General features: G+C 35.8%; 1 protein-coding gene across 4 annotated transcripts in view; it reads right to left on the bottom strand.

The window, feature by feature from the left end:
• The window catches only part of LOC131432923 (mucin-2), a 102466-nt gene that overhangs the window by 41867 nt on the left and 46123 nt on the right, over positions 1 to 14476 (bottom strand). For all 4 annotated transcript variants that reach the window (XR_009229994.1, XM_058599518.1, XM_058599519.1 and 1 more), the window contains one exon: positions 11301 to 13071. Coding sequence is in view for 3 of the 4 variants with exons in the window: in XM_058599518.1 (XP_058455501.1) it covers positions 11301 to 12790 (1490 nt within the window). In the remaining variant the exon portion in view is untranslated. The remainder of the gene's footprint in view (positions 1 to 11300; positions 13072 to 14476) is intronic.

The raw sequence follows: 14476 nt of genomic DNA, 5'->3' as shown, positions 1-14476 counted from the left end.
GAAATAAATGTATGTTTTGCATTTGCATAGTAGAATATGAGTGATGATTGATGAGTGAGTGAAGCATTAGTATGGATCTAAGTAAAAGTAACGAATGTCGGTACTAAAACTGGAAATTAAAATTTAAATGAAAGACGTTTTGCCTTTCTCATATAGAAAGGTTATGCAATCACTTGAAAAACCGACTAGTAAAAATTGGCCCGGAGGGCCAAGTGTCATATACCATTCGACTCAGTTCATCGGGCTGAGCAGTGTGTGTGTGTGTGTGTGTGTGTGTGTGTGTGTGTGTGTGTGTGTGTGTGTGTGTGTGTGTGTGTGTGTGTGTGTGTGTGTGTGTGTGTGTGTGTGTGTGTGTGTGTGTGTGTGTGTGTGTGTGTCAAATTATCTCAATTTTGACAGATTTTCACAAACTTCCATTCAAATGAAAGGTCTTACGGTCTCATACAGGATTCCTGAGCTTCATCGAGATCCGACTTCCGGTTCCGGAGTTGTAGGGAAAAGTGTATTAAATTTTGTACACCGTCACTTAAAGCGGCGAAACGAAAAACGTAAAAAACTTTCTAAACTAGTCCCAAGACTACACAAATCGATAGCCATTATCTGTAGTCAACTAAACAAACCGATTCCGGCTATCCTGGTTCCCTGTATCCGGTTCCGGAAGCACCGGAAATAGTGGTCATATATTCCAAAATGGATCTCACTCACTTTTCTCAGCGATGGTTTGATCGATTTCCACAAACATAGATTGAAATGGAAGGTTTCACAGTCCCATACGGAATTCCTGAATTTCATCCAAATCCGACTTCTGGTTCCGAAGTTATAGGGTAAAGTGTGTTAAATATTGTACACCGTCACTTAAACCGGCGAAACAAAAACCGTATAAAATGTTGTAAACTGGACTCAAAACCGTTATTCCCAATCTTAGGGTTAAATGAAAGATCTTATGGTCATACCGAAAATTGCTGCATATTTTCGGATACAACGAACATTTAAATCGTCATTTAGAGTGCGATGGCGAAATTGTATAAAATCTTCAAAATTTGAATAAAAACTAGTAGAGTTTGTACGTCGTGTTAGTTAGTGGCCGTAGGAACCCACTTCGATTATACCGGTTCTCGGGTTCCGGTGCTGGAAGTACATACAATAGTGAACCCACTTCGTTTTTTAATAGAACGCCTAACCAGATAACTGTTCCATTCTGTATGTTTTAGTAGTTAATGTACAAACAATCTCTTGGTTTCCTTCAAAAATCGAAGAGAAAATTTTTGAATGGAATACCACGATATCATACATGAGAAAGGCATCATTACACAACAAGGTGGATTAAACCAGGTTTTTGTGTCATGCACTACTCTGAAATTTTGCTTTATTTTTAGGATACCTAGAGTAATGAACGCCTTAGGCAAAAAACGGTTTTGATTTTGATTACTGTTGAAAAGATGATTGGATTTTTTTCTATTAGATCATAGAGGTTTTAACCTTAAGGTCATTCACCTCTTCGGGCCAGAAAGATTTTCTGACTCTATGTGCGATGTCGGGAATCGAAATCAGGTGAGCTGCGTGAAAGGCATCGACTTACACATCAAGTTGTAACCGTCGATTCTTCAATTATTATTAAATCGATGTTTTTTTGTACTGCACGTTATAAACAACTTATTTCCAAGCCGACAAATGTGTTTCTGCACGAATAAATAAAAAAGATTCAATCTTTATTGCACTAAAACGAAAAACGGCGTATAGAAAATAGAACACATAATAAATGTGTTATGTGCAACGTCCACTTGTACTAAACGAGTACACGAAATCGTTTCGTAGAATACTATATCTAACTATTTATTTTACTATTCTGACAATTGAAACAATAAATTAAATTACGATATAATAAACCCAACTCTTCGTTTATTTATTTCTGAAAATTATAGGGAAAAATATTTCCCATGAAATTATAAGAAACTTATGCACCCTGCTATGTTTTTCTGGTGATATTCTCTTACTTTACACCCACAATAGCTAAAATGTGATGTTGTACTGACATATTTCGTCCTGGACATCTTATGGCCGTGAAAGGGTTAATAAGCAAGATATTTCAATCTTGAAAATCAAAATTTTGTTCTTCAATTTTCGGTTTTTCTGGTATGGATAAAATGATTTTAATGAATCCTGAACTAAATAGAACCTTGTACGTGCCTCGTAGGATATTAGAGTACCTTATGTATTCTGAAGAAAGGTTATCTTTGTACATTAGGATGTTTAAGAACTTTGAGCAAAATTTTCAAGATTCTATAATTATGCTATTTTTTTAAAATCATATTTGTTTATTGAAACACTGATGGCGATACCCAAGTAGCAAATGTATCTTGTTGAAATTTAAAGATGTTCCACAATTGTTATTTATGTTGAATTTGTTTAGAAAAACATTTAAACATAATAAAATCGGTTGTACAACATATCACTGCTAAGTTTCAAATTACCACCGAGAAAATCGCTGTAGAACAACTTTGAGTACATCTAAAACAATTATGCAGCAAATTACCAATTTTGTTGCACTAGCAGTTACAAGAGTACTGCAAAAAAATCACATCTTCATGTAAACAGGAAGTAACTATAATTATTGTGCAACTTATCAAAAAAATTTCCAAATGGCTGTCACATAATTGTACACATAATCACTTACAGCTCAGTCTATTTTGTATCAATTATTAATCTTATTTCATCATTTGATTGAAAATATTTCTAAGTTTTGATCTGAGTATATCAAGCCACGTATTTTCAAGTATATATGATTGAAATTTTAATTAGTAGCGAGCAGTGTCCTATTTTGTCTGCTAAAATCTCCGGCATACCGGATTTCCCTGCCATAGATGGCGGTTTTTAAGGAGTAAGCGATATATCAAAGGAAAAGTATCGCTCTGATTGGTCAATCGATGCAAAAGCGAAGCTGTTGGAAGCACGCGAATCTATGAATATAAGCGAAATTATAGTTAACGTTTCAGTCCTACGCGTAGCATGCTAGAGGTAGGTTTTTGCTAGACAGCAAGACAAAAAGTGCCATAAAACGATTTGAAGCTTTAATTGGTATGCATTGATCTTGTGTCATTTAAGCTCGGATGAAATTCCATGGATAAATTTTGAGAGCTCAAGATTAATTTCTAATTTATATAAGATGAACTCGATTGATAATAAGAAAAAGTTTATCGCTCCAACCGAAATCGCAGAATGGTAGAGAAACTTAACGCTATAAAAATAACTACTGGCATACAAAACTTGAACACAAGCTTGGCAAAGAGAAGCTTAAATATCGAAACCGTATGTACAAAGATATAATTGCATACATTTGGGATATTGGTGTAATTTCGTCGTCTATAAAACAAATACAAATCAAGACAAACGATGTTCGGAGTTGGTTCCTTATTAAGATCAATCTAAGCAGACTCTCGTGCAATTGCGGATTCAAAAGTGTGACGATGGATTGAACTTTTTGATTGTAGATCATTAGAAATTTTGGTTGCCTTGTTTAACATCAATGGCTCTAACAACCCCATGGGGCTGATCCTTGTAGTTTTTTCGTTAAAAAAAAGTTGTGCAAGATTGATCTGTTTGAAATGAGCGCAAAACGTGCAGACATGAGAACATTATCATTAAGCCTACAGAAATTCAACACAACATACGCAATGAAAACAAAACTCAATCAGAGCTTGTATAAGTTTTCATCTTGCAGAAATAATGAGCGGACCTGACATAACTTTTGATCGATATTGAACGCAAAGTTAAGTTCATCAAAGTTACTCTTGTAGGTATATAAAGACTGTTCCAGAGACGCACTTTGATTTCGCTGTAAATAATTCACAAGTGTTAGATATTCAAATTTTATTCGATATACTGATAATATTAGACTACAACAACAGAATATCATTCTCAACATTTGCTACTTAGCCATTGCAGACTAGCTGGTGCACCTTCTTGCGAACGTTCCTCATTAAATTCCGTACAGATTTCTTGGCGACAAGTTTTGACACTTTTTTCCAATCTTGTTCGAACTGTTGAATGGTTTCGGCTGCCGAGACATGTTTCCTAAGATGTGCCTTCGTTAATGCCCAAAATTCCTCAATTGGTCAAAGTTGTATGCAATTTGGTGGATTCATGTTTTTTGGGACGAGTGACATTTTTGATAGTATACCATTCTACCATTGATTTCGAGTAGTGGCAAGAAGCAAGATTCTTATAGGTTCGAAGATTCAAACATTCTTTAGTACGAAGAACATTTGACTTCGAAGTGCCCACTTTTTTGGTCACATTCCGAACTGAAACCTCCTTCTTTTGCTCGAACGCCTTCAGTATACGTTTATCCAACTGAGGGGTAGCAGGATCTTTTTTTCGACCCGTTTTCGGTTTATCCTCAAAGGTCCTCACCGAACTTCCTGATTGCATTTCGCACGGCTTTTTCACTTACTCCTTCCATTTTTGCTATCTTTCTCAGTGACAGTTCGCGTTCTGTGCATCATTTGTACACAATTTTTCGACGTTGTTCTGCTGAAAGTCCACGCATTTCGAAACAAACTAATTAAAACGAATAAACAACTGCACAAGTTATTAGAGAAGAGTGTAAACAACAGGACGCATCCATAAAAATTAAATTAAATTGCGAAATGGCAGCGGTTTTTGGTTGCGTCCATACTTTCTGGGACAGTCTTTATTACCGCTTGAACAACTTGTTTGTGCAACTCCAGCACATGGCTGTTTTGTTGTTGAATTGAACTAGTTTGATAAAAAAAAAACAAAACACAGAGCATTTCTTTCTGAAATAATATAATATGAATCATTACGATGAATAATATGAATCATAACGTTGAAACATTTTTTGTTCAATACACTGTTACCATCGATGACATATTGAAAAATATTGGAAAATAAAACATATCTTGCTAGATTTTTAGGTTCATTTGAATATCAATTTGATCAAAACAATCCGAAAATTGGCACAAGATTGTTTCAAAATTAATCCAATATTTTAACAATATTTTAAACACAATTCCAATGATTCTCATTAAAAAGAATGGACTGTTATTTATACAGAAATTGGAGCACAACCATCAAAACACATCATTTCGAAGGCGCTTGAAAGGCGTACAAATAGATGTTTCGTCATAAAAATGCAGTTCGTTGTCGATTTTCTATTCATAAAAACATAAACGATCAATTCAACAATATAAGCATTATCATTTCACGCGTACAGAATATTTTCAAAGCTCCATGCTTACGAGTAGTTGTATTGAAAATCGAATTTGAAACTTATTCATTAGAAATTATGTATGGTATATTTTTGTAAACATCGATTCAATTCTTGTAGTTTCATACATATAACATATACTACTGTGTTCAAAAACTAGTAAGACTGTTCATAATTTCAAAATTCTTTATTTATTCTTCCAAATCTATTTCATACTCATTTAGAGGTTAGCCAAATTTTGTGCTAGGGCTCCTCAAAAAAACTCCTCCTCCCCAGCCCTAATACACTTGTGCCAACGTTTTTTTTCGAATCCTCGAAACGGTTGTTAGTCAACTTCCGCCTTAAAGGCGCGTAGCGATTTACGTTTGATGTCTTCGATTGACTCAAAACGGTTTCCCCGGAGCGGTCGTTTGAGTTTGATAAATAGCCAGAAGTCGCACGAAGGTAAATCAGGCGAATACGGTGGTTGCGGAACGATATTGGTTGAATTTTTGTCGAAAAAATCACGAAGAATCAATGCAATATGCGACGGTGCAAAAACCAAGAGTTGTTGGCCCATAATTTCGGCCTCTTTTTACGAACAGCTTCACTCAAATGACGTATATCACTCAAATAGTTGACAGTTTCGACGGTCGGAAGGAATTCGGAGTGCACCACACCCCGATAATAAAAAAAACTGTCCTGGACGTGGTTCGTCGTCAACGCGTTCTCGACCCTTGTACCAATAAAAAACACTTGCTCGCAACGTACAAATTATCACCGAAGGCCTTTTGAAACATTCTGAACGTTTTGGCACCAAAAATTTGATTTCGCACACAAAATTTATTGGAACTTTTTTTTTGAATAATTTCACTCATTTTAAACTTCGCCGATTGCACTTTTAATACTTCAAAAAGGCAGGCGTATACAAAACACTAATGAATATTTTGACGTGACAATTGGCACAGATGTCACTGACAGTCATACAAACATAAAAAAAATTTCGACGAATAAGGTTTCCTTGCGAAAAATAATTCAAGACTTCCTACTTTTTGTTTACAGTAGTACATACATACACATACATACATACATAGATACATGTACAGATATACATACATGTATTGCACATGTAACCCAAGTAGCAAATGAAACTTATTGAAATTTCAAGAGGTTCTACAATTGTTTTAGAATTGTTTTTTTATGTTAGATAAGTTCAGAAAGATTTTCAAATATATTAAAATCTGTTGTGCAACTTATCACTGTTAAGTTTTACAATACTACCCAAAAAATCACTATAGAACAATTTAAGATACATCTGAAACAATTGTGCAGCAAATCATAAACTTGCTCACGTTTCACTAGCTGTTATAGAAGCTCAGCAAAAATTTTCACATCGTCATGTGAAAACCAAGTAACTAAAACAATTGTTCAACTTATCAAAAATTTTCCAAATGACTGTCATAATTGTATCCGACTCAACATATGCCGAAATGGTTGTAGTGAAATTATGCTTATTGCGCAAGGCAAAAAATGGTAAGCCGAATTTAAAACCTCGCAGTAAAAACAATTTTGCAGCCGAGTCCGCATAGTCTTGGTTGCCTCATGAAATATTAGGTCAGTGTGTGCAGATTTCTTCATTTTTAGAAACACAATTCGAAACTTGCAAATAATTTGTAGCAGATTTATCTGCTTGAAATGAACGCAAAACTTGCCGACATGAGAATATTATCATAAAAGTTCCAGAAATACAGCATTACATATGCAGTCAAAACAAAAAACAATGAGATAATTTATATCCGGTTTTTATCTCGCGAAAAAAATGAACAGACCTGACATCACTTTTTAAAGATAAAAAGTTAAGTTCATCATAGTTACTCTCCTAGTTATACATTACCGCTTGAGCAACTTGTTTTTGCAACTAAAGCACACCTACAGTACGCATCACAAAAGTCGGGTTCACTAAGATGAATGACTAAATTATATTGTTGTTCAAGCCAACTAGTTTGATAAATATAAAAACAACTGTTTTGATACAAATAAAAACAAAAATTTCTCTTTTTAATATTTACACGTTTATATTTTCTTTTATTTAGGTGAAATAAATCATTACGTTGGGTGAACCATTTTCTTTTCAACACACTGTTATCCTCGATGCCATATTGGAAAATATTGAAGAAAGATTCATTTCAAGATTTTTCAGATTAAATGAAACATCAACATCAATATGATTAAAATCGCCTGAAAAAATGTATGAATGTTTGATAGCTTTCTTATACATATTTTGAACACCATTCCGATCATATTCATTGAAAAGAATATATTGTTATTTTCATAGAAATTGATGTGCAATCATCAAAACACGTACATTCAAAGGCGCTTGAAAATTTCAGGCGTACGAAGACATGTTTCATCATAAAAATGCAGTTCGTTGTCGATTTTCTATGTACTAAAACATGAAAGATCAATTCTACAATATGTAGTATTACCATTTATTTATGTGCAGAATATTTTTAAAGTTCCATGTTTGTGTTACGAGCAGTTGTTTTGGAAATCAAACCTGAAACTTATTCATTAGAGTTTATGTTTGCTATTTTTTTGTAAACATCAATTCAATTCTTGTTTACATTACGTAGTAGTTTCAAAAGTTTCACAATCGTTTTTACGCTGATTTAATTGTAGCATTTGTAATGGGATCGATGCATGAGTTTTTGTATCAGTTGCACAATAATTGTGAATAAATGTTCCCAACAACGGAAGAACTTAAAGATATGTTGCACAACAAAGAAAAATTGCGCTTTTTCCATAGCACAACAGTTACTAGAATAGAAATATAAACTAATTTGATAAATTGCACTATCAGTAGAAAAATACAGGACAGCAACTTAACGTGCTACTTGGGAAACATGGTAACATTGAGTTATTATTTTTATTCCTAACCAGGGTTAATGTACCAATAGTCATCTCATTAGTTGAGTCACCATTTTACCGATTGCTCGATTTTAAATCAATGAATTGTGATAAAATCCAATACGAATCGGTTATGTAAAGCAATACTGCAGAAAAAGTAGTTCGAAAATTGTTAAATACTGCTGTTATACCGACGCGCAAACTCGAAGTAAATGCTTCTTACTCTTGAAGCCACCTGTCGAACATAGACAGCAGATCTCACTCTAACTAATGGTTTTCGTATATGAGATGACTAAAGGAGATGAGATAAAGGGGGTACCGTTACCCTACTTTTATCTCTACTATTGGTCTATCGTTAGTCCTGAGCTGAAACGCTGGCCTTTATTACCATTCTTGCATACACTTTCTCTACCATTTCACGCGAGAAAGACAAAACCTCACAAAAGTAACTGAATGAACATCGTTCGGCTGATATCAGTGGTTTGCTCACATGTTCGGTCTATATTATGTTATTCTATTCCACGCTATTCCTCGGTATTCCATGATACTCAAACATTTGATAGTTTTCAATTAGAAGTTCAGCAATCATTTAATTCTTGAATTTTCGTTAAGTCGCATGTCAGTTAACAAACAAGATGTAAGCCACTAAACGCCTATTGAAAGTGTTCAAAACTATTGAATTTCATTGAAAAATTGAGTCGAAATAACATTTCTCTCCCCTATTTAAGAATTTGACATTTCTCTCCCCTATTTAAAAGTACGAGATTCGATGCGGACTCGCCTGAGGGCGCCATGCTCGCAAAAATCAATGTTGCCAATGATTTGTTCGTGAAATGTGAGAGGTGAATACAATTCTACATTTCAATAGACTCAACTCAGGAAGAACAGTTCAACCGAAAGCATGGTGGGAGCCATTAATTTATACCGTTATGTTAATGCATATCGTAATCCAACGTAATCCTGGTAGTTTTTGGCGACTTGTTAACTCAAAGAGAAAATGTTCATCCAACCAACGTATTTCTTGACTCTGAAGTTGCTACTTCTGTTCCTGAGTCATGTGGTTTGCAAAATTTTTCACTGGTGTTTTTTCGAGCAATTCTACATCGCCTAGCGAAGCGGACGATGCAGTTGCAAATGTGCCATCTGATTTGCGATCTTTTTCGCCTGGTTCGGATGGAATACCCGCCGTTGTTTTGTGTCGCTGCATATCGTCCATAGCTGGACTTACTAAGTGTAATTTTCAACTGATCGTTCGAGCAAGGCAAATTTCTTCGGTTTTGGAACCATTCCTATATTTATCCTGTTTTCAAAAATGGTGATCGACGAAATGTTGTAAATTATCGAGGAATAACCAGCCTCTCAGCTCCATCGAAATTGTTCAAGATAATTGTGAGTGGTATTATTTTAGATCGTACAAAGAACTACATTTAATTTAATCTACACGGATTTATGCCCGGTAGATCAGTTACAACGATTTTGTTGACCTTCACGTCCAATGTGTATCTAGTATGGAGGCAAAAGCACAAACGGATGTTATCTACACCGAGCTATAAGCAGCGTTTGACAATATTGATAATCGAATACTGTTGTGTAAATTGTCTCGACTTGGTTTATTGTCGCAACTCGTGTCTTGGCTGAACTCAAATCTTTCCGATAGACAACTGCGTGTAAAAATGAATAACGTTGCGTCGTTCGAATTCTCGAATAATCAGGTGTTCCGCATGGTAGTAACTTAGGATCCTTGTTATTTGTTGTATTTTTCAACGATGTTGCATTGCTCTTGGGATCTGGTTGTAAATTAATCTACGCAGATGATTTAAAACAGTATATCGCCGTTCGTAGTGTTGAGGATTGCCAACGACTGCAAGATTTGCTAAGGTTCGCAAATTGGTCCAAGGAAAATAAACTTATTATCAAATTGGTGCAAGGAAAATAAACTTATAACCAAATGCCCTATTATTTCCGACTATAACATTGATGGAACAATTTTGTCTAGAGTGACTGTGGTGTGTAATCTTTTTGTACAACTGGATGCCAAACTGACGTTCGATGCCAACGGTCGCTAGTTATTTCGAAAGCTTCACGTCAGCTGAGATTCATCTCTAAAATTATATTGCTCACTCGTCCGCCCGATTCAGGAAAATGCTTCAGTAATCTGGTGTCCGTATCAAACATCGTGGAGCCTTAGACTTGAGCGTGTTCTGAAACGCTTTGTTTGCATGGCATCACGATCATATCATATCCGGACAGATGCCAATTATTGGGAATCTATACATTACAGCGCCGGAGAAAAATTCTTCAAGCATTAACTATTGCAAAATTGATAAATGGTGAGTTTGATGCTCCAGAATTCCGCAGATTAGATTTCGAGTACCAAGCAGATCATTGCGAAATACGACACTACTTCAATACGGATTTCACAGGACTTTTTTTGGAAGTTACGAACCTATAACTGCGTGCACACGAGCTTTTACTTCTGTTGAACAGATTTTTGAGTTTGATGAGCCTTCCCGTCGCTTCGGAGAAAGAATGAAATGCATTGTAATTACATTTTGTTTTGTGTTTGTTGTTTAAAAGGTAGTGATTTTTGTGCCTGTCTGAGAATGGCATGAAATTTGTTCACTTATACAGGCTTTTTCCCACTCCGTCGATTCATTTAGACATATTTTCGATGAACCCGATAAGAAATAAATAAATAAATAAATAATAGTAATAATAACAATAATAATATTCAAAAAGGAAAGGTTGGAAGGGTCACCCTAACAGTAACACTGTTCAAATCACAGCTTTTAATTATTGTCAAACCTGTTGACTTTACCGCGTAAGAAACATGTTCAGTAGTTATTGTCATCGCGCAGTTTACTTCCGATGGCTCCCTGGCAGTTATATTTTCATTACATCAACTATTTGTTTGCTGCAAATCCACCTTGTTTTCATCATATCCCATAGTTCGATCAATTATGTTTGAACAAATGAAACACTGAATCAAGTTGAATAATGTTCTCTACTGAGTATTGCTCAGAACAAAATTCAATTTCAATGTAAATGACTTTTTAAAAGAAACAGCAACAAATATTATTAATCGATTCAATAGATGATTTCTTAATTCAAAGTGTAGCCACCTACATACTAATTTAATATTTTGACATGATATTGTTAAGAAATAAAAAGTAGTATTTATGCTTACCTCGAGTTATTTTGATTTGATAGCCGCTGCGATAACGGTCCCATTGATTGATCTGAGGTTCTATTTCGTATGCAGGATATGCTAGAACAAGGTTGCTGAATACCATTCACTTGCATTTCATGTGTACAGTTACAACCCCGTTCTCCACTTGAAGTACTACTGCAGCTACTGCTACTGTTGTTGTGCTCATTTTTATCGCGTTGAGTGTGATGTGTAGCTTTATCTTTCGTTTTGTCTCTTCGATGTCCGCTACTACCCCGTTTAGTGCCCTGCTGCTGCTGTTGCGACACATTTGGACTAGCAGATATCTGTTGTTGCGTTTGGGACTGTGATTGTGATGAATGCTTTTTATTATTAGAGTTAGAACTGCTGTTACTACTGCTATTGATTTCATCCACATTTGTTGAAGATAGCGAACTAGTACCATTCTGCTCTGCTTTTACTATTTCATGCTTTGCCTCCGAAGTCTTTGTTCCAGGTTTAGTACGTTTAATTTTCATTTTTAATCCTTTATCTAAAGTAGCTTGATGATCAACAGAAAGTTTGGTGGCTGATTTACCACCTGAACTGCTAGTCGTGGATGACATCGTGCTAGAACTGCTACTCCTATTACTCTTTAGTGCATTTAGATCGGTACCAGTGTTAGTGCAGTTTTTAACACTGCTACTAATACTACAAGTGTTATGATGATGTCTTGATCCAGAAATCTCGGATTGTAAAAGAAATTGCGGATTCGAATTTTTATTACTATTTAGCTGGCTCAATAACACCGAGTGCTTCGACGAATTACTCGTACCACTATTCGACTTATGATGGTGGTGATGATGGTGATGATGGTGCCCGGAACTAAATGATGACAATGACGAGGAAGAGGAAGAGGAAGAGGAAGAGTGATGTTTTGATGGTGTAGAAGACGTGGTTCCTTCTTTTCTATGCGTGCTCTCAAGAACAACTGTTTTTAAATTGATATCAGTGATTGATTCCTTGGCGTCCTTCGCTAATATTGAGGAAGGATTAACACTTTGTGTTTTTCTCAAATCTGTTTTACAGTTGTCACTCTTTTGTGTGCTCAATGGTATTGTAGTCAATGCCTGAGACGACGTTGGTGGTGTAGTACTTGAATCAACTAATATTGTTGCCGATTGGTCACTGACGGATGACTTTTCGATATCTGCATCTAGGTCAATAATCAGATCTCCTATACCAACATCCCACTCGTTATCGTCGTACTCGAAATTTGAATCTTTATTTGTATCGCTAGTTGCCGATATTGAAGAACTTGATATATTCGACGGTGTAGATACTTGTGCTCCTGACGTTTGATTTGGAGTCGAAAGAGCCGATTGGTGCTGCTGCTTACTTACCGTATTATTGTTCAAATTACTACCGCTAAGATTTACTTTGTTATTGCTGTCTGTTGCTTGGTTCGTTAAAACCACCTTGTTTTGGTGGTGGCCGGTGCTCGCCTCGCTACGTTTCATTGAATCCATGCAGAAAGAGCAAAAAGGGCCTCCGCTACTGGCGGGCCCTCGAATAACGATAATTTTTCTTCGCTAAAGTTGAAAAACAATGACGAAGAAAAATCAAACCGCACGAAGTAAAAATTAAGTACGGTCTCTAATAGTAATTGAATCTTATTTTCAAGGTAGTTTTTTGTAGAACAATTGGATTTGTTGTAATTTTCTAATGTATTTTCAAAAATTCCATTTTCAAGAAAGTCACGGCGGGAGATGAAGGGCCCCAGCCCTTGGGTCAATACGACCATTTTAAGCTGAAAAAAGAAAGAAAATGATACATTACAGTAAATGTAGTTTGAATGAATCTTAATGGTTTAATCAATACAAAGTTTATGACAAAATGATAATTTAACCAATTGTCACCAGTAAGTTACATTTATGTTTGAGATTGATTATAGGAGAGGGTGGTTTTAGCTCGCCACAGTGGGCTAAGTCGTCACCCCTACGTTTCTCACAGATGGCGTGGGTGTTAGCTCTACAATTTATTAAGAGGGCAGGCTGGCAGCCATGAGGACCATAAAACCTCTGTAAACCGCTCCGAATGGTTTAGAATCGTAGGCAATAATTTTTCTAACGTGATTCAAGACCGAAAAACACTGCTCATAAACCTCGAACAATAACCAGGCGGTTAATGACACAATAGAGAAGGCAACAAGTGATTATAAATATATTCTTCTACCCAGTGCTTTGGCGGAAGAATAGGTATAGAGCGAATAGACTAGCGTTTGTTGTCTGATGAACAGAGATGTTTGTATATATAATATCTGTCGTGAGGCGACTTAGACCATATTAGATGTGCGCTTACCAAACCCAGTCTTGTGGCAGAGCCGTGTCCACCACAGCTCAAAGTGGCGGAAATGATACCGCGTATACAAGGATTGCGTAAGAAAACAGCTTCGACTTTTGTCTCTGAGCGTATCTTTTTCAAAAAAATCATCTTTTCTGTGAGTTTATCATTCATTGGCTTCTCCAATATGTGATTCCGTTCAGTCATTGGAAAAATCAAAAATTTCCCGGTTTGCGAGATTAATATTCCCGGTTTTTGGAATAGGCTCAAATCGCCTCTGTTTAGTTTTTTTTAAATTCCTTCAATTCAAGCTTTCAACAGATATCCCATATCCACTAAAATAAGTTGATTCAATCGATTGAAAAAAACTTTATTATCAATTTAGTAGAGTTATAACTTTTGGCAATTTCAAAAAGGTGTTCGGTTACCGGCACCACAAAAAATTTCGCTAAAAATGGAAAAATATAAGTAAAAACTGCAATTATTCAAAGAAAAAACGAAATTTATTCTTTTCCGACGTACTTTGGACAATTCTTCATTGTCTGATGGTGACTTCGCCTTGGTTCTCTTGGCCAATGATTTGGATGGTGGCGCCTTTGGTGTTGATTAGGCCAGTCTTTCAGCGGCTTCGCGGGATTGAATTCGTTGCTGCAGTCGAATTAATTAGCTTCTTATCCACTAAGCAACGTTTAATGCCATTATCAGTGCATTAAACTTCATTTTCCTTGACTTGGACGATTTGTTTGAAGTCGTCATGACTAACAAAACCAATGTTTTTACTTATATGACGGTTGTATTGAAGCCGTCAAGTTGTCCACGTGTTGCATATCACCTGAGATGCCAGGTAATACAATAAGTTGAACTAGCAAAAA

Source organism: Malaya genurostris, chromosome 2 (genome assembly GCF_030247185.1).
Source record: "Malaya genurostris strain Urasoe2022 chromosome 2, Malgen_1.1, whole genome shotgun sequence".
Taxonomy (NCBI): domain Eukaryota; kingdom Metazoa; phylum Arthropoda; class Insecta; order Diptera; family Culicidae; genus Malaya; species Malaya genurostris.
This window is presented reverse-complemented; position numbering and strand designations above follow the sequence as displayed.